Source organism: Heloderma suspectum, chromosome 5 (assembly GCF_057233095.1).
Source record: "Heloderma suspectum isolate Gila_16-S chromosome 5, 16-S_ref, whole genome shotgun sequence".
NCBI lineage: Eukaryota > Metazoa > Chordata > Lepidosauria > Squamata > Helodermatidae > Heloderma > Heloderma suspectum.
This window is the reverse complement of record NC_139462.1, coordinates 167,703,641-167,727,095: the sequence shown is the minus strand read 5'-3', so window position 1 is coordinate 167,727,095 and position 23,455 is coordinate 167,703,641. Positions and strand designations below refer to the sequence as shown.

At 41.6% G+C, this 23,455-nt stretch overlaps 1 protein-coding gene across 2 annotated transcripts in view; it reads left to right on the top strand.

Moving 5' to 3' along the window:
• TGFBR2 (transforming growth factor beta receptor 2) overlaps positions 1–23,455 on the top strand; it is a 71,010-nt gene that overhangs the window by 29,349 nt on the left and 18,206 nt on the right. For both annotated transcript variants that reach the window (XM_084858271.1, XM_084858273.1), the window contains exons 3-4: positions 3,655–3,845; positions 22,396–23,198. In XM_084858271.1, coding sequence (XP_084714397.1) covers positions 3,655–3,845; positions 22,396–23,198 — 994 coding nt within the window. The remainder of the gene's footprint in view (positions 1–3,654; positions 3,846–22,395; positions 23,199–23,455) is intronic.

The following is a 23,455-nucleotide window of genomic DNA, read 5'->3' as shown; positions in this document are numbered from 1 at the left end:
GGCAGGCACATATGGGAGGAGGCAATACTTACTTCATTTATAAATATATTTTAATAACAAGACATTTGGGACTTCCTTTAGGTACACTCATTTCAGAACGTTGACTGTTGTCTACACCATGCATTTGGATAATAGTGCAAGGTTGCTTGGGTGTGTGTTTTTTTTAAAGTTGGATATGGAAAATGTGTTGCTTAAATTGTTCTATTTTCGGAAACATTTCACATTATATGACTGCAGCAACCCATAACACCCCCAGAACAGAATGCTCAGAGTGACCTTGAGAAGTAAAATGAAATCAGGGAGGCCTCCAGACAAGGAAGTGTTGTAATAATGGATAACTTCAATTACCTCCACATTGATTTGATAAATGCATGTTCCAGCCATGACGAAGACGTTAAATTTCTCAATGCCCTAAATGATTGTGCCCTAGAACAGCTGGTCGTGGAACTGACCAGAGGGGAGGTGACCTTAGATTTAATCCTAAGTGGTGTTGCCCAGGACCTAGTACGAGATGTAAACATTGTTGAACCAATTGGAAACAGTGATCACAGCGCTATCTGATTTAATATATGTTTAAGTAGAAAATTGCCCAGAAAGTCCAACACAGTTACATTTGACTTCAAAAGAGGAAACTTCTCTAAAATGAGGGAACTAGTGAAAAGGAAGTTAAAAGGGGGAGTCAAGAGGATTAAATCCCTTCAGAATGCTTGGAGATTACTCAAAACCACAATAATAGAAGCCCAGCTAAAATGTATACCGCCGGTTAGGAAAAGTAGCACCAAGCCCAAGAGGTTGCCGGCATGGTTAATGAGCAGTGGTAAGGGAGCTATTAGAGAAAAGAGAGTTTCCTTCAGAAAATGGAATTCTTGCCCAAGTGAAGAAAACAAACGGCAGCACAAGCTTACACAAAGGCGATGCAAGCAGACAATAAGAGATGCAAAAAAGCATTTTGAAGAGCATATGGCTAACAACATCAAGGCCAACAGTAAAGAATTCTTTAAATATATCAGAAGCAGAAAACCAGCAAGGCAAGCAGTTGGACCATTGGATGACTATGAAGTTAAAGGAGTGCTGAAGGAGGACAAGGAGATTGTAGAGAAGCTGAATGAATTTCTTCCAGCTGTCTTCACTGCAGAAGATATAGGACAGATACCTGTGCCTGCATTGATGTTTTCAGGAAGGGAGTCTGAGGAACTGAGGCAAATAGTGGTGACAAAAGATGATGTTCTCAACCTTATTGATAAATTGAAAGCAAATAAATCACCAGGCCCAGGTGATATTTATCCTAGAGTTCCCAAAGAACTGAAATATGAAATTTCTGATATTCTAACCAAAATGTGCAACATGTCCCTAAGATCAGCCTCTATACCAGAGGACTGGAAGATGGCCAGTGTAACACCAATTTTCAAAAAGGGATCCCGGGGGGATATGGGAAATTACAGGCCGGTTAGCTTACCATCTGTTCTGGGTAAATTGGTTGAAGGAATTATTAAAGATACAATTAGTAAGCACATAGAAGGACAAGCCCTGCTGAAAAAGAATCAACACGGCTTCTGCAAAGGTAAGCCCTGTCTCACTAACCTTTTAGAATTCTTTGAGAGTGTCAATAAACATGTAGACAGGGGTGATCCAGTAGACACTGTTTACTTGGGCTTCCAAAAGGCTTTTGACAAAGTCCCTCACCAAAGTCTCCTGAGCAGACTTAGCAGTCATGGAATAAGAGTTCAGGTCTTCTAATGGATCAGTAACTGGTTAAAGAACAGAAAGCAGAGAGTGGGACTAAATGGTAAATTCTCCCAGTGGAGGGAAGTAAATATTGGGGTCCCACAGGGATCTGTACTAGGACCAATGCTTCTCAACATGTTCATAAATGATCTGGAATTAGGAGTGAGCAGTGAAGTTGGCAAGTTTGTGGATGACACCAAATTATTTAGAGTGGTTAAAACAAAAAGCAATTGTGAGGAGCTCCAAAAGGATCTCTCCCAACTGGGAGAATGGGCATCTAAATGGCAAATGCAGTTCAATGAAAGCAAGTGATGCGCGTTAGGGCAAAAAATCCCAACTTCAAGTATAGCCTGATGGGTTCTGAGCTAGCGGTGACTGACCAGGAAAGAGATCTTGGGGTTGTGGTGGACAGCTCAGTGAAGCGGCCACTGTAAAAAAGGCAAACTCCATATTAGGCATAATAAGAAAAGGAACTGAGAATAAAACTGCCAATATCATACTGCCCCTATACAAATCTATGGTGCGGCCACACTTGGAATATTGTGTCCAGTTCTAGGCACCACATCTAAAAACAGATATTGTAGGCCTGGAAAAAGTGCAGAAAAGGGCAACTAAAGTGATCAAGGGGCTGGAGCATCTCCCCTATGAGAGAAGGTTACAACAGCTGGGATTGTTGTTAAAAAAGGAGGGTAAGGGGAGACATAACAGAGGTGTACAAAATTATGCATGGTGTGAAGAATGTGAATAGGGAGATATTTTGCTCCTTCTCTCAGAATACTAGAACCCAGGGTCATCCTATGAAGCTGATTGATGGGAGATTCAGGACAGATAAAAGGAAGTACTTTCTTAGTTAAACTATGGATTCACTACCACAAGATGTAGGGATGGCCACCAATTTGGATGGCTTTAAAAGGGGGTTTGACAAATTCCTGGAGGAAAAGGCTATCAATGGCTACTAGTCCTGATGGCTATGTGCTACCTCCAGTACCAGAGGTAGTGAGCCTCTGTGCACCAGTTGCTGGGGAACATGGGTGGGAGGGTGCTGTTGCGCTCATCCCTGCTTGTGGGTTCCCAGTCAACGGCTGGTTGGCCACTTTGTGAACAGAATGCTGGACTAGATGGACCCTTGGTCTGATCCAGCATAGCTCTTCTTACGTTCTTATGTTCTTAACATTATTAGACTGGAAACAGATTTGAGATTCCAGAATACGAAGTATTGAAAAACAAAGCTTCATTTTCATTCCTTTTTAAATAATGCATTGGTTTAGCATATATAACCTTTACAATTACCTTGTAAAGTTAAAGAAAATGATCCAAATCCCCAGATCCTCATGTGCACCTGGAGGACCTCCGTGTGTGCAACTACTGAAGTGTGATGCCTGTATCTCAAAATGCCAAACATCTTTTAAGAAGGCACCAAAGGGTTTTTTGAACCTCTGGTAGGCCACAATATATGGCTGGTGAGCAGAATTTGGGTTAGTGGGTGGGTCACATGTTGTACACATTTGAATTGCTTGATAAGCTAGCTGAATGCAGGCCATTTCTGTTTATCATTACGTTTATTCTTATTTATATCTCTTTTTTCATTCAGAGTGGTTCCCAAGGTGGCCCACTAATGCTAAAATCCATGCAGACAAATCTTTCAAGGAATAAAGTTCACTTTAGTGAGGGATGACACCATTTCTCCAGTATGACATGTTTCAGATAATTTAGTCCTGAGTAGTGCCACTGACATTATTCCAGCATAAGTTACAGGAAGGTTGTAGCAATGGTATTCCAAAGCATAAATTAAACTTAGATTTTGACAAATGGGCTAGTTTTACCCTGAATTCATTCATTCGTTCTCTTTCTGTCTTTCTCGCACGCACACGCATGTGCGTTATCTTCCTTCTTAATTATTAATTATTTTAATTATCCATTTCTTTTTAGGAGAAAGAATGATGAAAATGTAACTTTAGAAACAATATGTCATGATCCTGCACTGGAGCTCCATGGCCACAAATTGGATGACTTTGATTCAGATATATGCATGATGAAAGAGAAGAAGGGAGCTGGAGGATTGCTGTTTATGTGCTCCTGCAAAGCGGAAGAATGCAACGATGAACTTATTTTTTCAGAACGTAAGTGTGTGGAGGTTCCATTTTCTACAAGTGTCCTGGTTTCATGTTCTTTTCTCCTTTTACCTTTTGCACTGTGGCTGCCAGGAAAAAACAGGGTTTTGTTCTTTAGGATTTCCTCTGATTTAGGATTTCCTGTTTTGAAAAATTCTGACCTTCCTTTGTCACAAGGAAAAAGGCCAGAAGTGTTCCAGTGGGAACTGTACTGAGAAGACTTTTTTGTCACTTTCAGGGTTTACAGCTAACCTCGCTATAACAAGGTGCCTTTGAGTTCATCCCCATCATGAGCACCCTAACATGCATAGATACTCTCTGCAGGAGGAGATGGTTCAATCTTGTTATAAAATTCACTAAGTTTTATTTTAAAGAAAGAAAAACTTTTCAATAATTCATTTTGGGGTAAGGGAGAGGGGGACCTGTCCATCTGGGAGATTTCACGTGCATTCTTCGATCATACTTATATGTGCCTTTCTTAGGGAGTTGGGTGCACAGTACGAGCACATTGGCTATCTACCTGCTCACAGGCCCTGAGCTAATACCACATGACAATTTCACTGTGAGTTTTCACAGTAAATAGAGATGAAACTGTCCTCAATGTGTACTGTCCTATTTGCCCAGCCTGAAGCCTAACATTGGTGTGACGTCTCCCATGCTACATTGCACCTTCTTTCCTTATAACCCCAGTTTGGTGGGGAAACACCATTTTAGGAATGGGAGGTGTCTGTAAAGACGCATCTTTTACATTAACTATTTTGAAATTATGTGTTCATTTACTTACACATATATAGTACCATTGTGGAGGATAGGTCTCTTCCCTGAGGAGGTTGTAGTATAGAAGTTGACATGGGGGAAACAGAGGAAGAAGATGGAAGTAGAAGCAAGAGTAAACAGGGGAAGAGTATGTGAATACTTTAGTTTCATGTGCTTAGGCTTAGGTACAGGCCAAATTACAGTAGGGCATGGGAACTAGGGGGCTGTTCCCCCTAAAAAGGCTTTACAGAAAAGATGGGTTTTGAGGAGGGATTTATTTTTATTTATTTATTTTAGTATTTTCATACCACCGTTCTGAAAAATGCCCCACCAAGGTGGTGTACAACAAATCAAAAATAATAAACATCATCATCAAAATACCAGAACAATCAATAAAAGAACATTTAAAAGAACAAAACTACTACAAATAATATAAAGGCCACGATATATCTTGGTGCCTTTTCTTAAAACAGAGAGTGTGGAGACTGATCATAGATCTGAAGAAAGTACATTCCAATTTGGGAGTAAGCCCTCTCATGCATACTTGTCAAGAAGGCCTCTGAATGATCTGTCCTACAGATCTTAATAACCAGACAAACTCATAATAAGATAGCCAGGCCCCTAAGCTGTTTAGGGCTTTAAAGTTTAAAACCGACACCTTGAATTGAGCCTGGAAAAAAGTTGTCAACCAGTGCAGACCTTTTAATAACGGAGTAATATGGTTCCGATAGTGTGCATCAGTTAGTAACCTAGCTGCCGCATTCTGCACCAGTTTAAGCTTCTGGATGCTCTTCAAGGGTAGCCCCATGTAGAGCACATTGCAGGCGTTTAAAGTAAGTTCGGTGATGTGAAATAATAAAACAGTTAAGCCATTTTGTGTTTGTGCTTTCTATTTAGAGACTGTTCTTGCCAAGGGGTTCAAAAGATCATAAAAGGTACAAGTTAGCCCAGGAGGCTGAAACTTAAGTGGGGAAATAAGCCTAACTAAATTCTACAGCCCTTCTGATTGGCTAAGAGGATGGGCAGGGGAGTTGTACATGCAAGTGAAGCTGGCAAACAGGAGGGAGAGAACTAGAAGCAGAAGAAGAAACCAGGACAGAGAGTGTTGCAGGGGACCCAGATTCCAGGGACAAAAGAAACTGAGCTGAAAGCAACTAAGCTGGAAGCTGCATTGGTAATGGATCAGCTGAAAGAAATTGATTTATTGCTAGATCTTGGATAAAGTAGGATAATAGTCTAGACAACGTTTAGATAGCTGCATTTTTCCATGTTACTTTCATAATTCTAATTGCTCCTATGTTTAACTTCTAAAACTGTGTTAAAGTCTTTTTTTCTCACCCTAGAAAACTTATTACAAAAACAGTTTCCTATCAAACTACATTTGTTGTTGGTTTAACCTTCGTCTGATGCCTTCATTTCCACCCTCACCTAATTGCCTTACCATGCTATCCAGTAAAGAGAGTTGACTGTGTCAGTAAGCAAATCACAGAGGATAAAGAGCTGTTTTAGTAGAGGGAGCCAAAAAAGACATCCACTTGGTGGTAGTGGTGAGGACAGCAAGAGGGGAGGGCAAATAGAGAGCTATGTTAGCTGGTTTGCTAACCTTCCCCCTCTCCCATGGCACAGGCTATAGTTTGTGCCATCTTGGGTGACATCACACAGGTGTTCTGGGAGGCAGTTCCCAGCTTATGATGCAGCAAAGGAGAAAGCGTAGAGTCACAAGAACATAAGAGCCATGCTGGATCAAACCAATAGTCCATTTAGTCCAGCATTATGTTCACACAGTGGCCAACCAGTTGTCTGTGGAAACCCATAAATAGGACATGACAGCAAAAGTCTTTTGAAGGCACAAGAGAAGTTTGGAGGGTGGTGTAGCCTGAGGATCAGGGATCATGGTCAGGGATGTTTCAGGATACAAGAGCAGAGAGAGAAGGGGGGGGTGAAGGCCATAGAGGTCCTCAACTTTTTTGGACTTGTGGGCACATTTGGGAATTTGAGATACAGCTGTGGGCACCGCTACAAACTGCCTGTGGGTCGCCAGTTTGGTGTCTGCCTTTCTCATCTATGGATCTTAGGATATATCTTATTTAACAAAAAATGTTTGCTTGGTGTCTGTTGGACACCACAACATCTCTTTAATAAGGAATTGCCTAATTCAGCTAATTGCTGGCAGTGCAATACAGCTAATGCTTCTTTTAAACATGTTTTAGCAATGTCCAGTAGTTGCTTCATTTTGCAGGGAGGTTATTACACAGAAAAGTTTTGTACTGAACAAGTCTTTAATATTCACTGATGAACATGCTCTTTTAAATTATTTACTGCTTCATGGAAGTCAACAAATGGTGAACATAAATGGATTCTCTGCACCCTTCTGACAGCTAAAAGACTGATATTACAACATTGGAATATAGAAACATTCATTTTCTATAATGCAAGAGACTGAGGACCTTACGTTTTCAATATTTGAAAGGGTGGCATATAGATGCCCCCTTCAGATGGATACTTATTTGGATGTTTAGTCCACTTTTGTTGAAGCCCATGTATAATTGCGAGAAAGTTGTATGCATTTCTTACAAATCCGTGTGAGTATATTTTAAAAATGGATGGGGGAAATATTTTCAAGTGCCCACGGGCTCCACGTTGGGGACCCCTGCAATAGAGGACTTTGAAGGTAAGGACAAGGAGCTTGTGCTGAATCCAGAAACACCCAGGAAGCCAGTGCAGTGGCATTGCAGGAACAGAACAACAAGAGAGGTAAATAACTTTGGCTGCAGAGTGCTCGGGAGATGTTTGGGAACCAAGGTGAGGCGATGGAAGACCAGAGAAGAGAAGATTGCAGAAGCCTGATACAGACAAGACAGATGTATTCCTCGTCAGTCAAAAGGTAGATCGGGGAATAGGGACTCAGCCTGTGATGGATTGGGTTACACTCCTCTTGAAGACTCAGGTTCATAGTTTGAGTTTCGTACTGAACCTGAGTTTTCGTTCAGGGGGACAGGGAGGAAGGGCCATATTTTTGCAGCCATGTAAAAGAAGCAGTAGCACAACCTGGCAGCAGACTGAATATGGGGGCCGAATAGGGATGGACGGATTCCCTACCTGCTGGTCCGGGTGGGAATCTGCCCTTGGGGGGAGGCAATCTGTCCCTTCCCCCCAGAATCCGTCTCGGCTGGCTCCGCTCCACGGCAATCCTGCGGAGCTGGCCGCTGGGTCCACATCACTGGCGATACGGCCAGCCGCCAATGACATGCCGTATCGCTGGGCTAACTCCGGATGCAAATGGCGTCCACTACGCCATTTGCAGCCGTAAAGCTGTTAGGTTAACCTAAATGCAGCCATTTATGGATGCATTTAGGTAAATCTAATAGCTTTACGGCCTCAAATGGCATCCACTACACCAATTGCGTCCCTATTTTTTCATGCGATAGGCTACGCAAATTATATTTATGTAGATATTTGCGTAGCCTATCGTGTGAAAAAACAGGGACACAAATGGTGTAGTGGATGCCATTTGCGTCCGGAATTAGCCCAGCAATATGGCAATGGCAGCCGGCCATAACGCCAGTGATGCGGACCTGGTGGCCAGCTCCGCAGGATTGCTGCATGGAGGAGCCGGCCTGGACGGATTCCGGAGGGAGGTGGAGGTGAGTTCCCCGTTCCGCAACAGACTCCAGAGGTCCATGGCGGAATTCTCCGCCATCCCTAGGGCCAAAGGAGAGAGGAGTTCCAGATAAGTCAAGGCTTTGACCCTGTTTCACAGAGTGAATGGTAACATTGTTAACCCACAAGGAGGGTGCATGAGGAGCAGAGGCCTTGGGAAGGAAAGATGAGAAATTCAGTCATGGACATACTGAGCTTGAGATGACGATGAAGCATCTGAGTAGATACTTTCAACAGAAATGCAAAATGTAGTCTGTATTTTCCATTGTATCACTAGAGATTCATACATTCATTAGGTTGTTTTTATGCTCTTTAGAATGGAGGATTAACAGTTAAGCATATACCAAATGAAAGGGGTGTGGAGAAATAATTTTCTCTTAGGTAAGCAAAGGCTTATTTTAAGTCAAAATCAGTGCAAACTTCTTGAATGACCAGCTCACTCAGGAGGTGGGCAAGTATATTTCAGCTGCATCTTTCTACCACAACAGAGCTGGCATTTTCTACAAGAAATGGACTTAAGGGAGGATTGCCAGGTTTACATGGATTGGTGTAAGCTCACTGCTTCGGATGTAAAACCAATATCTTTACACAGCCAATAAAGACACTTGATGAGGCTGCCTTAGGGAGACTTTGGCCTTGGATCTTTTCTTATTTTTTTTAACTCACATTTTATCTTGCCTGCCTATTTAATGATGTCCATTATCTCAGGGCTGGCAGAGCAGTCAAGTAGATAACGGACTAGTAGCTGACTCCAATTATTTCATTCATACCTTGTTTACTCGCCTCTATGGAAAAAAAATGAGTGGATAGGTGTTTACAGAAACTAATGAGAATTATAGCATTTTATAATTTAGGCTTAAGCAATACTGTTGAGTGGGACATATTGCTGTGTTGGCTTTATATGCAGAGACAATAGAGAGGCTTTGCTGAAACACAGAGGACTTTAGGCTAATTGAGATAATTAGACTGAATTAAAACCTGATACAGTTGACAGTTGCCGCCTTTACCACCTTGCCAACTTTCAGTGGTCAGATTCTAGTCAAGAGGTTGCTTTCTAGCTTAGTATGTTTTGTAAAAACAACTTAACTAAATCACCAGGTTTCAGTAATAATTAAAACCTTTGTAAACCTCCCAGAGAGCTTCGCCTATGGGGTGGTAGAGATATGTAATAAATACTACTACTACTACTAATAATAATAATACCACCTCTTGCAAGGAGCATCAAACGACAGTTTAGATCATTTGAAGATGAACTACTCCCAGTCCTGCCTGTGCAGGAGGCATATATAACTACAGGAACTCCAAATCAGGTCTTCTTGCTAGGATTCTCTCCCTAGCTCTCCAAGTGCCTTTTCAGGAGGCTGGTAAAAAGTTTACCTGCCTTGCTCCTCCAGGTCTTTCAAGCATGAATATAGTATTAGACTACACAGCTAATCAGATCACTGAATGTAATTCTTGCTGCTACTCTGTGTTTTTTTAATGTTGATGTGCTGCTGTGTTGTTGCTAATTCCTTTTTAGTAGTCTGTATTATACGGATTTTAATGTTGAATTGACTGGTGGGTTTTATATTGGTTGATTTAATTTGTAACTCAATTACTGTTGTGTATTGTTTTAATATTTAAAAAAAATGGGGGGAAACAAGCAATTAATAAATGACAGAAATGAACAAACTGTTTCAACGAGACAAACCAAAACTACATGTAAGTGTCAAATAGCATCTCTATCATGCCCCAAATGTGATGCAATTTTTTGCCAGTTCATTAACATGGAAGTGATCACTACCACTCCTGTTCTCTCACGAATAGATTAGACATTATATCCCCCCTCCCAGCACTTCCACAGACACCCATGCAGTAGGTCTTAACCTTTGCTTTCTTTGTGGACTGGGCTTGGTAATGCGAAGCCTGCTCTCTGCATGTTTGTTTTGCATGCTGTTTGCAGAGCATACCATATGCTCACACTTTTCCTTCATATGCACAACAGAGTATCATTGGACTTCTTGATCTGTTGTACATTAGAAACGTAGTCCAGGAAGGCTGATTACCGCAAGTAGTCTCTGTTTCACTTGACTAATAGTAATTTTAATTACATATTACTCATTGATCTGCATTCCAATGCACCATTGTAGATTTTGGATGGCTTCTTATAAATTAGTCACATCTGTAGTTGTTTCTGCTTAAGCTACACCAGCTGAATACAGTCAGCATGATGGAATTATTACTTGCCTCAGTGCTTACAAAATGTGTTACAGGAATGTATCAAAAGTTGTGTTTTCATTTCCACTAAAGACATTTTGTTCTGTAGAAGTGCCATAGACACTGTTACTCTAAAGTGATAACCTACATCTCTTCTTGGAAAGGCTTTAGTAGATCATGTAATGTACCTCAACCATAAAAAAAGGAGGTTGTACATCTAAAAGTGGCCCTGACACACAGCTGTCGAACGTTTCTGTGAAAGCTTCTAATGGAAGAACCAGCACATGTATTTAGAGTACAGCCCCTTCCTTTGTTGATTGTGACAGGCAGTAAAGCATATTTGAAAATGGGATGGTGGACCTGAGTTCAGCATGGGGGATTGCGCCTGCCTAGGTTTGATAGGCAGCTAGAAAAGGCCTCAGTGTGCATTGCGATGCACCTATAATCAACAAACATGTCCAGCGACCAGGGCAGCCTTCATTCTGCATATGTATGTATGTATGTATTGTTCAGGGAGAAATGGTAGTATTTTGCCATTCAAGCAGCAATTCCAAAAGGCTTCCAGGTTGTTGGGGAGCATGGGTGGGAGGATGCTGTTGTGGGTTTCCCATGGGCAGCTGGTTGGGCACAGAATGCTGGTCTAGATGGACCCTTGGTCTGATCCAGCATGGCTCTTATGTCCATGTTCTGTTGCATGTTGCAGCTCTGGTTCACTTGCCCCCGAAGATTTCCCTCCACTCCCCACCCTACCCCAAAGTAGCCCTGCTTATTAGTGCAGTGGTAAAGTGTACCTCATTGTGCTCTCCACCTCTAATCTGGGTATGTTTTAAGTTTTTCTCCTTTACTGACTAGTGCTTAGGATGTCCAGGAAATGTTCCTCCCAAGAAAATTCAAATTTGGAGTGGGCTGTCCATGTCTGCAAAGCAGAGATTGGCTAGTTAGGCATGTTCAAGTGAAATCCAAAACTTCCTTTTGTAATACTTACTTTCACTCCGTACACAACTGACACACTGTCATTCCCTTTTTTACTGTTGTGGATGAGTGTTGCTTTTAAATGAAAACAGCCCCTTTGGGTTATTTGCCTGGTTAGCCATGGCAGGAAGACAAACGAATTTTACAGTATCAGACATGCGGTTTCCTGTCTATGTTTAACTCTGAGCAGAACATTGTGGCCGGCTGGTCCATTGCTCCTCCAGACAACTAGATAATAGTCTGTAATAATTTTGTCTTCTGGACTGTCATCCAGATGCACCCTTCATGTGGCTCTTGTCCCATGTATGCAGGCTGCTCCTGCTGCTTGCTTAGCAGGGTATGGATTTTCTTGTATGTTTATGGAGATATTCTTTCTGCCCTATTTAATTCAGCTAAAAGTGGTTCATTTGTTTCGGCTGTAGCTTACAGATCTTGGCAGAGTGAGTCCCAGTGACGTGAATGTGTTTTGAATAAAGGTGCTAGTACACTTGCTTTTTTTTAATCTGTTAATTTGTTTGTATTTACCATAAGTTGTAAATGCCAAACTGCTGAAGATGTATTGAAATCCTGATTTATGTGTAAATAGCAGAAAGGCATGTTTCTTTCGGGCTCAAAGACAAGAAATCATGAATGCAACAGCAGGTTCTAATTTCTCATAGAGGCTAGACACTAGCTTCTAATAAAATAGCTCTTCGCTACAGGCAAGTTAGTTTAAGGAACTGTCGTCCTTAATCTTGCGAAAGCAGAGATTGCTGACCTCAGTCTCTAAAGGCACATTTCTCCCTATTTAAATATGATTGGTCAGTCATGGTAGTTCCTGAGAGCCCCCATGGAACCTACATTTGAAAATATTTGCAGTGGGGTACAATTAAATCTAAAGCCTGCTTCTCTTGTGGATTTTTTATTTTTAGACCTGCCACATTTTGGTTGGGTGGGGAAACGCTGGAACTCAGTGTGTGCCTAAGAAAATGGATAGGATTCATTCTGATAACTCAATCTTTGAATCATACTCTGAGTCAGAGAGAGGTGTTCTTTCATCTTGTGCGATCACTTGAAATTAAATGTTGTTGAAGTGTGTGTCTGTGCACACGCCCACGCATGCAGGGGACTCTATGGGGGAAATAGATTTGAGAATGAATGGCATATGGTGGTTAGGTTATGGTCTCTCTTTGCCAAACAAAATTGTGGCAGGCTGGCAAGCAACCTGCACAAACTAGAACTTTGAGGGTGGAGGGCGGGGAGGGGGGAAAGCCTTTAAAAAGAAAGTATCATGCCAATGTGCTTTCAATTACTACTTATGTAACTGTTTGAGTAGTACTAGAAAAGAGGCCATTTTGGGGTGGGGGGGGGAGAACATTTCTCTCCAAAGGGAAAAAAGGAAAAGAAGCCAAAGGGTAGAAAATGAGACTTGGGTTTCTATCTGGTACTCTTGAAACAAGATAAAATTTTCTATAGAGGGCACTGTAGTACTCACACCAGAGAACACAATTGATTGTCTTAAGTCTGTGTTTTCCTTTGTGTATATTTTCTTTAGCTAACTGGTGGGATATTGAGATAGTTACAAGATTCTTATTGTCTTGTTTCCCACCCCAACTTTCTTCCATGTGCCTCTATCCACCATGAATGAAAGATGGAACATTCCATTATTTCCTGGGTGTGTGTGTGTGTGCGTGTTAAGATTATTAGAAGTGGTAGTAGTACATTAGTGCTAAGCAGTGTGTTACTTTAAAAAGAGTGCATATGGTTCAAATTTATATGCATACCTATATAAGCAATGGCTACTGTTTAGGAAAATGAAGTTCATCCAGAATGTTACCATTTCAGAATGAGTATGAGAATCAGTTGCATGTTTGTGCCAAAAACATCTTTTCCATGGAACATTAACAAGTCAGGGAGAAGGGAAGAAATGCCTAGACTTCTCCCTATTGTCATAGGCTCAAACTACACATTACACATTAACTATGTGGCAAGCAACCCCCATTATGGTTTTTGTTTATTTTAAAGTAAGTGTAGTAGCCCCAGTCAAGAGCAGGACTGCATGGAGGAGTGGCTTAACCTAGCTGTAGCACCACCATCCCAATCACCCCAGCACATGAAAATAGTTACTGATCGTAACTGTTAGTAATTTCTTTGTACTATCAGTAACTGCCATGTCTATGTGGTTTGGGGGGGGGGGGATTGCAGCTGTGGAGGGAAGGATTAAACCTCACCTAAGCATTCTGTAGTCCCAATCCAAATTGGGTTCCTGGGTTTTCTTTAGAGTAAAATAAAAGCAGAAAGGGAGCTGCTTTGTTATGTAGTTAACATATAGTTTGACCCTTAGTTTTCTGTATAGGGGAGGCACTGATATGGGGATCCGCCAAACATGTGAGCAGTAAAACATATATTTTGTAGCTTGCTAGCTGAATTAATTCAGTCTGAAAAGGAGATGTCATGTGACTTCTCTGAATGTGTAGATCAGTTCTAAGCCTTGTTTGTAGCATTGCTTGGAAATCAACTTTATATAGATACCTCAGTTGATCCAGAGAAATTATTTTTTTAAAGAATTTGTTGCATTGTTATGCAAGCTGCCTACATACTAAATATAATTTGTCCAAATGTGTTACTCATGTGTAGTTGTTGAGCCATTCAAGTTAAATACATTACTGCCTGTGTATTGATTTTCTGTAATTCTGCAGAATGCTGTTCATCCCCAGAGTGATGTGATTTTCTTTCCTTCATTGGATGCAACAAATGTGAACAACAGCTAAGACTAGAAACTCAGAAGGTTATGGAAAGGCAAAGGCAAGGAAAAATATTTCCCAAGGAAGGGGCAACAGGAAAGGAATTTAAATAACTTACTGTGCACTTAGCATCAAGTACAGTTCTGGGGTCACTTTTGGATTTTTGTTTAACCTGGACCACATAGGTCTTAGACTGGTTTGCACTATCACAGTGGCTTAAACAAGCCACAGTGGCTTGTTTAAGTTGCAGTACATGTGGGGCTGCATATCCATTCTCAAATAACCCATTTGAGGGTGATTATAAACAACCCTCAAATAAGCCATCGGCTGTTGTTGGGTTACTTGAGGCTTGCTTAGTCCGTCAACAAGCTATGCTGCCCAGGTTTGGATGACATGACAAGCCACGCCTGGGCAGTGATTATTCAAATAACGCCTGGCACTTGCCCCACATGCACCATGGCTTAAACAAGCCACCATGTCTTACTTAAGTTGTAATTGTGTTAACCAGATCAATGAAAGGAGAGAAATGGAATATTCACAAGACAACAATATATGCACAACAGTCTTAGAATTAATAATTTCCAAAATAACAGAGACATGGGAGATGTTTAAGAAAGGTTAATAGTAGTGTAGTGAAACCGAAAGAAAGTGATAAATAAGGGAGCACAATTAATAGCTGATGGGAATACTTGCTAACTTGTAGAAGATGGACTGGGGTATTTTTATCAGCTTTAACTGCTTGTGCACTATTAGGATTGATGGTCTTACTATCTGCAGTTAATAGAAGAGATGTTGCTGAGCTCCATAATTCCTTGTCTTGTAATCCTCATCTCAACTCCAGTGTGTACAAGTACATTTTAGTGCTGTGCTGAAACCCCACTTGCTCTTTCGCAGCCTCTTTGATTCCTGTGGAAGAGGCAGTCATTTTCCTGCCTGTTCTGATGGGTTGCTGAGAATTTCGGAGAAATTTCTCAGGGTGCAGGGCTTCAGTGCTTACCTTACTGTAAGGTGGTGGCTGAGGGGTGTGAGTGTATGCTCTTTTATCATTTTCCCCCAGTTCTGTCCTTGCAGTGTCTCTGGCTGCTTCAGATTCTTGGAAATCCCCCCCGGAGGATTTAGCCAGGACTTCCTCCATTGGGGGTTTCCAATGCTGCTGCCTTCTGAGTTCCTGAAAGCTGAGAGAGGCTTTGTTGTTATTCTTTTTATTCTTGTTGTTATTAAAACAACAACAAGGCAAAACCAAAAATGCCCCCCTCAGCTTTCGGGCAGCGCAGGGAAGCTCCAAGGGAGGAAGTCTTGGCTACGTCCTCCAGGGATCTTTCCAAGAAGCTGAAGCAGCCAGAGAGGCTGCAAGGACAGAACTGGGGGGGGGGAGAAAGAGCACCCCCCACTCCCCTCTGCCACCTCTTTACAGTGAGGTAAGCACTGTAGCCCTGCACCCTGAGAAATTTCTCCAAACTTCTCACCCCTTCCCGCAAATTTTCAGATGCAATTTCTTTTCACCCCTCTGCGCAACGAATGGCCAAAAATAGTGCTAGTATACTTTGTGCATTCTAGATACCAGCATTCTGTCTCTCTGGCTATTTATGAAGTCCCACCATCAAAATCCCGTGGGAGACCTTCAAAAATGGTACTTAGTTCCTTCTCCAACATTTTGAACACTTCCAACAATATTTCTAATACAATACATGAATACTCCTAATTAAGTAGTGTGTCAGTTCTGTAATTCCAAAAATATTTGTCAGGGGGTACCATGAGAAATGAATTAGAGGTTAGCTGCAAGCCCAAAGCTCCTAGCCACCAAGAGGAGGCTGCCTGCAGGGGCTTCACATATTTCATTGCTTTGGCTTTGCCTCCTTCCGATAGGCCAGGACACACAAAGGCTATTACTTTGTACAGCACATAGTTAAAACTATAGAATTCACTTCCAGATGATGTGGGGACGGCCACCAACTTAGCTTTAAAGGACGTTTAAACAAATTTGTGGAGGATGACTCTAAAAATGGCTACTAGTCATATTGGCTGTATGCTTCCTTCAGGATCAGAGGCAGTCACTGGGCAAAAACAGAGAAGACCTATTGTGCTCATGTCCTGCTTGTTGGCTTCCCATAGGCAACTGGTTGGCCATTATGAGAAAGAGGAAGCTGGATTAGACAGGCTTTTGGTTTGATCCAGCAGGGCTCTGTTTGTGATGCTAAGGCTCAGCTGGTTATTCTACTGCATCTATGCATCAGATGTTGTTGGATTATTCAGCTGACTCCCATCGCAATGGGAGAATGACTTGCTACCAAAGAAGGCTTCCTGTTTCCTTCTGTATAAAGTATAAAGTCACTGCTCTGGGCTTGTCTCCTTCTAATGAGAAGGCTTGCTGAGATCAGCGATTCCTACAGAAACACAGGTAATGGCTTCTTGGTGGGTGGGTACTACTTATGCTTACACCCTCGAAAAATAAATATTGTCTGCTCTAATTATTTTTAAAGAAGGGCTGTAACTGCAGTAATTTCCTCAGAGTTGGATTTTAGGACATTTAGAGTATTAATTCACTAACGTCATTTTTTAAAAATAGCAGTATTAAACCTTAACCATTTAAAGATTGCAGCCTGTACTTATGCAACAGGCCTGTTTTTGATATTTTGAAATTTTTCCACTGTGTTATCATAAGGCTTTGCTGCAGTGGTGAACTTTTAAGAAATCCTGTGTAGTATGTAATTGAGCACAAGCCCCATAAGTCGAATCTTGCTGGTCATCTATGTAACTTTGTATGACTGAATTATTTGGTGGATCTTGAAAGAAACTGCATTGGGAGAATGGCAAGAGGAGTCTCATTTGATTTATTGACAGTGTTGATTTTTGTTCTCCGAGAAAAGCAAGTTTGCAGAACTTGATTCCTGAATTCTGTAAAATGAGAAGAAATCTTGCTATGGCTAACACACATGTTTGCCTTGTGGGTAAAAGGCAGATCAGCATCTACTGGTAGATCTCTGGGTGATTTGCAGTAGATCATCAAGGCTTTCCAGCATCCAATGATTTAACAACGACAACAAAAAGGCTTGTTTTCCTCCAATTAGGTTGGGGAATGAAGGTGGGAGGACAGGAGGAGATTTGTGTGTGGAACATGATTTGCATGCATGTTCCAGTTTGAACACGGAAAAATAATTCCTGGGCTGAGCCTGTGTTCAGACAGAGGCACCTGGTCCTCAATGGTAATTTCTGAGGCATTATTTTGCACCTGGCTGTCTGGTTGCTGGACCTCAGGGTTCTAGTGAAAAACAAAATAGATCCTGCAAGCCTAAAGTCTGCCCACCTGTTGCAGTGTGGGAATAGGGCCAGCTTTTTATCAAGCTGTCACAGAAGAGATTTCAATAATTGCAAATGGATATACACTGTAACTAACACTGGCAAAACAATAATTTTGAGAACGTGTACAGTATCAGACCGGTGCTGAATATAATGGTGGTGGCTAATGTGTGTTGTCTGGGGCAAGGTAACCAGTTTAGAGTGATTGATTTGTTCCAGAAAATTAACAGTAGCAGATATGCTAAATGTACAAGTGAAAGCAGAGGACACATTTTATGTTAAAGTATTGTTTTTTAATAAACGCCACTTACAAAATGGCTTTGGATGCTTTTTAATATTCTGTTGCAACTGATTGCATCCATGTCCAGCTCTGCTTAGATGTCGGCTCTATCATGTTCATCTGATATAATAGTCCATGAGTGTACGGCTCTCAGTTCCATTAAATTCTGTGGAATTTAAGCAACTTAACCGTGTGCAGGAGTATAGTCTGAAAATCTATAGAGGGAACCATTAATATCTTTAAGATGTTGTCAGAGTAGGAGTCAATCCCTGCATAATTCACTAGCTCCAGTCTTCATGTGGCCTTTCCCCTATTAAAAAGCGAGGTAAGCAAGATAATCAGTAGTGTGAAACTTCCCTTTGCTGACAATGAAACTACAGTTCCTAAATATACTTCCCTAGTAAGTTTTTCAAACAAGTTCCAGTTTTCAGCGTGTTAAGAATAAGGACAGGCAAATGTGACTGGCATTTTTTGTATAGGCTTGAATATTTATTCAAGGCAAGCAATTCCATTTTCTGACCTTTTCTATTTGTCCTGATATGCTAAGTGAGCTTGAGCCACAAATAAATAAATATATGTGTAGATGAATGATTTGGGCTTTAATTCTGGACTTGTGTATCTGTGTAGTAGTGTTACTCTAGGGTTACAATAGGTTTGGATACTTGGGCGGGATATACATATGCATTTTGGAGGGGGGCTTCCTTCGCTGCTGGTTCTAAACCAGGGAAACATGGGCAATTGGTAAACTAACGTGAAGGGGTTCAGATGGGAAAGCAGCTCAGGAATGAAGGTGGAAGGAGTGTGTTGCAACAGCCCATGTTTCTTATGGGAGATTTCTTTTTTAAAAAAATGTGCAGAGTCCACAGAGTTCCTAGAAAAAAAATGGAAATTCCTGTTAGTGGCCTTATTTTGCAGTGCAATCCTATACATGGAAGTAAGTCCTGCTGAGTTCAATGGGACCTACCCCTAGATAAATGCATGTAGGATTGCAGCCTCAATGTTGCAAATGCTGATCAGCTGGTAATCTGATGTTCCCCCAAACCATCAATGAGCTAGTCTGTCTATTTAAAATAGTTACAGCAGAGGTGGGGCTCTCCAGATGTTTGTTGGACTCCAGCTCCTTTCATCCCTGAGCATTGGCCATGCTGGCTGAGGCTGGTGGAAGTTGGAATCCAGCAACTTCTGGGAGGGCACAGGTTCCCCACCCTGATTTGTACCCTGCCTTTTGACTCACCAAGGTCCACAAAGCTGATTACAACACAAATTTATAAAATGATAAGTAAAAGTAATATCATACATTAATCAATCAACAACAAACTAAATAGCCAGCATAGAACCAATAACCCACAAAACCCAACTTACAATGCACCATTAATCAATTAATCCTAAAGACTTTTTAAAACAGAACAATGGGGTGTTATATGACACTGCTCAGCCACATTTAGTTATTCCAAACGCTAACTATGCAGTTCTCTATCCTCACTTGCTTGCATCTCCCTGTTGCTTTTTCTTCTAGTTCTCACATCCTGTGTGACAGCCTCCTTCTCTTAAAGTGACAGAACATTTTCTAAAATATGCCTCTCTATAAGACAGTATGCAGAGATGTATTTGTACTCTGCATATTTTATAAACCACTGACAAAAATGGTAAATGGGTGGAAAAATTCAGTGTGATTTTTGTGCCAAGGACAATTTCAGTCGGGATGGGGGTGAATACTGCTGCTGGCAATGAGCTCCCTTCCTCGTTCTTGAACCCTGTGTGATGTCTAGAATTGGGCTTTTATGTTTATCAGGTCTGGACAGTGAGCAGTTCCTGGGCCATATGTAGCAGTCTAAGTATTGTGGCCCATCTGCTGCTTGACAAATGCCATGAAGATGGTTCATAAAAAACAGAGTTATCAGCAGCTGGTATGCTGGAATCGCATGCAGCCCAATTTAGACTGTTGAAGCTTCCCATTAAGAGAGTCCATGCAAAACAGATGAATATTTTCACTAACCTGCTAAATTTTAGCACTCATACATATCAGATGGTATTGAATATGGCACATAATATCCCAATAAGTGTTTGGTAGGTCACTGAACCACAGTCCCACAGACTGTAAATCTCCCTTTATTCTCTTGCAAGAATCCTTTGAAAAATCAATTCTTGCTGATTTAACTGCTGTTCCGGTATCCTTGTTCTTGCATTCTTCTAACCCAGTCATTTTCTTCTGCATTGTGCTCTTTCTTATGGCTTCCAACTTGTTCGCTCATCTGTTAATGTCTTTGGCCACTTCTAGGAACTGCTAGGACCTTTTCCCTTCTACCACCTTTAGCTGTCTACTACCTCCTAGATATTTCAGCATCATGTGGGTGATCACCTCCAAAAAAAGACGCCTTGCATTTGGACTACAGAGAAAGCAAGTGGGATTTGCAACAGAAAGTTGCAGTGTGGAGTGCTCCTGTTCATGCTTCCAATCAGCCAGCCATGCCCTTTTTGATGACACTCCATTGCATTCACTCCACATTTTCGTCTCCTCATCCCCAGATATCTTAGTCCTCAGTGGGCAGTATTTGCATTTCCCCACTAGGGTTAGTCCCTAAAGTATTTTTGATACTTCTGCAAAGTCTGGGATTCCCCCAAGACTGCTTTTACCACCCCTTTTTCTTGGATGGTACTATTTTGGCTACATAAGGATTTCTAATAATATATAAGATACTCAACATTGCTCAGAGATGTCTGCAGCTGCAGTACGGAATCATTGCTTGGTGCAGCTTGCAAATTGTGAATTTAACAGCATTTAACAGGACAGGCTAGACATTTTTATTTTTTAAAAGGAAGCCAGGTTTCTAACAGATACCCTGATCCTGTTAAATTTTCTGACAAAACATGGCAAGTCAGTGACTAAGATTGCTGCATATTTGCCCAGCACAGTACCCTTCTAAAGGGCAAAACTACACATTAACATTGAAAAATGTATGGCATGTCAAGACCTATTTTTGTTTGGGAAGAACCAGTTTCTGGAGCGAGGGGGCATAGAGTGCTGAGGGGGGAGGGAGTGCTTAACCCTTCTCCCACTTGCTTTTTCCCTGCTCCAGATGGTTCCTGAGAATCTCCCCCACACCCACACAACATGGGTTTTCAGATACACATGAAACCTCATGGGAGAAAAGTTGCTAGAAGGCCTTTGGAGTGGGGAGTTTCATGTAGTTTGTCCCTAATCTGCAGGCAAACTGACTTTTCATTCATTTCCCTTTACTTCTGTATTAAAAAAAAGATGACTTTTCATATTTCTCTTTTCATTTTTTACTTTCACTGTCTGGGGGTTTGTATTTTAGAACCTCATTTCATGACTAGGTAGCATTTTAGATGACTTGATTTTTAAAAATTTGATATGAGTTTAGAAAGAAAATTGAGTGATTCATAGACTGTGTGTGTTTGTATTTCTCCCCCACCCCCACTCATGTTGGCTCCCCTGCCCCCGAAAAAAGAGTTTGTGTAGTCAGTCCAAGAGTGTGGTTGCACAAGCCATTCATTCCACTGTGACTACTAGTTCCATTGTGTCTCTCACCCAGACTAGATCTTCAGCTGTTGAGTAAGACAGTTTTACACCAGAGAGAGAGGGGGGGGGAAGCAATATTCTCAAATAATCCATCTTGCTCTACAAAACTAGCTTGGTAACAAAAATCACGATGAAGCACCCTTTTAGTCTAGACTAAACTTCTTACAAAGCTTTAAAGAAAAAGCAGTCTTGTGAAACATAACCCAGTTGTGCTGGCTTCCTCTTTTACTAGATTCTGCCTCAGACATAGCTACAAGAATTTTGGCTAAATGCTGATCAATTACTTGTCCACGGTCTAGCTGAAATGAGAAATTGGACTAGACCCCATTCAGCAGTCATACATGCACTCACGTGCACACTGGGAATTCGCAAGTAAGCAAGAGATCCCCTTTTACCCCAATTAAAAATGCAGACTAGAAGATGTAAATACAGCATTACCTGAACTGTGTTTTTGTTTCGTTTTTCTGTTTTGCCATAGTATGTGTAAATGTTTATTTATTTATTTGATGTTTTCCCACCCCCAAAATTGGTGCTCAAGGTGGCTAACAGTAATGAGAACAAAACCCTCTTTACATTAAAACTTGGTTAAAACTATGATAAAACAAATACATTAAAATACAATTTAAAAGCACAGCAATAAAAGAATAAAAATAGCATCCAATCCAACATACCAACTTACATGCCAAAGGCCTGCTGGCAGAGGGACAGCAGAGAGAGAGATAACCTAACCTCCATTGGCAGAGAGTTCCACAGCCTGGGAGCAGCCACCAAGAAGACCCCCTCTTGCATTCTCACCAAACACTCCTCTAGTGGCCATGGTACTGATAGAAGGGCCTCCCCCAGAGATCTTAAATAGCATTCTCTGTAAAAACCAAGACCCAAAGAGCTCTTTTAGATGAACCAATCCAATATGTATCCAGATTTTGACTTACCATGTGGCACAGAAGACAACTGTTTGAGAAACAGAAGTTCAAAGCCCCCCTTGGGTATGTGGTATTGCCTAGTTCCATAGATCCTGGTTGCATCTTAAAGTGGGCTACAGTGCTAGTGTGAATTCATCTTCTAGGCATTTTTCCAGATTGTTATAGCAGCTTTGTATACATATTTCAGCCATTTTTCATCCCTTTCTCCTAGGTATCACCTCAAGTATAGAAGAAGTGAAAGATGTGATATCTAAAGTTGCACTAATAAGCCTTGTCCCATTGCTTGTGATTGCCATTGCTGTGATCCTTATCTTTTACTGTTACCGCATTCAGAGGAGGAGGAAGCTCAACAAGGCATGGGAGAAGAACGTCAAGTCCAGGAAACATAAAGACTGTAGCGATGTTTGTGCCATTATGTTAGATGACGACCGCTCTGACATCAGTTCCACTTGTGCCAATAACATTAACCATAATACTGAACTGCTGCCCATTGAGTTGGATGCCTTGGTGGGCAAAGGGCGGTTTGCTGAGGTCTATAAGGCTAAACTGAAACAAAACACATCGGAACAGTTTGAAACAGTGGCTGTCAAGATCTTCTCCTATGAAGAATATGCCTCTTGGAAGACTGAGAAAGACATCTTCTCTGACATAAACCTGAAACATGAGAATATCCTTCAGTTTCTCACAGCAGAGGAGCGCAAGACGGATCTAGGCAAACAGTACTGGCTGATCACTGCTTTCCATTCACGGGGAAACTTGCAGGAATACCTCATTAAACACATCATTAGCTGGGAGGACCTCTGGAAACTGGGAGGATCTTTGGCTCGAGGAATTGCCCATCTTCACAGTGACCATACGCCTTGTGGCCGACCCAAAACACCTATTGTCCACAGAGATCTAAAGAGCTCCAATATCCTGGTGAAAAATGACTTAACTTGCTGCCTGTGTGACTTTGGGCTATCGCTGCGGCTGGATCCTACTCTGTCTGTAGATGACCTGGCCAACAGTGGGCAGGTGAGCTGTGGCATGGGGAGTGGTGTAAAAAAAACCTAGAGGATTTAAAATATGATTTTCCAAATGCCTACCGTTGTGGAGGATTGGATATGCTTGTGGGGAGGGCCTGCGTGACTCCAGGAGGTGCATGTCATCCCCTTGCAGGATCCTTGTCAGCAAGTATTGGGCCATCCTTTGTTGGGGTGGAAGGCAGGTTTTGTCTCCTCTGCAGTAATGTCCCCAAGGGCTGCTCTTGACTCTCCTCATTTTATGAATGG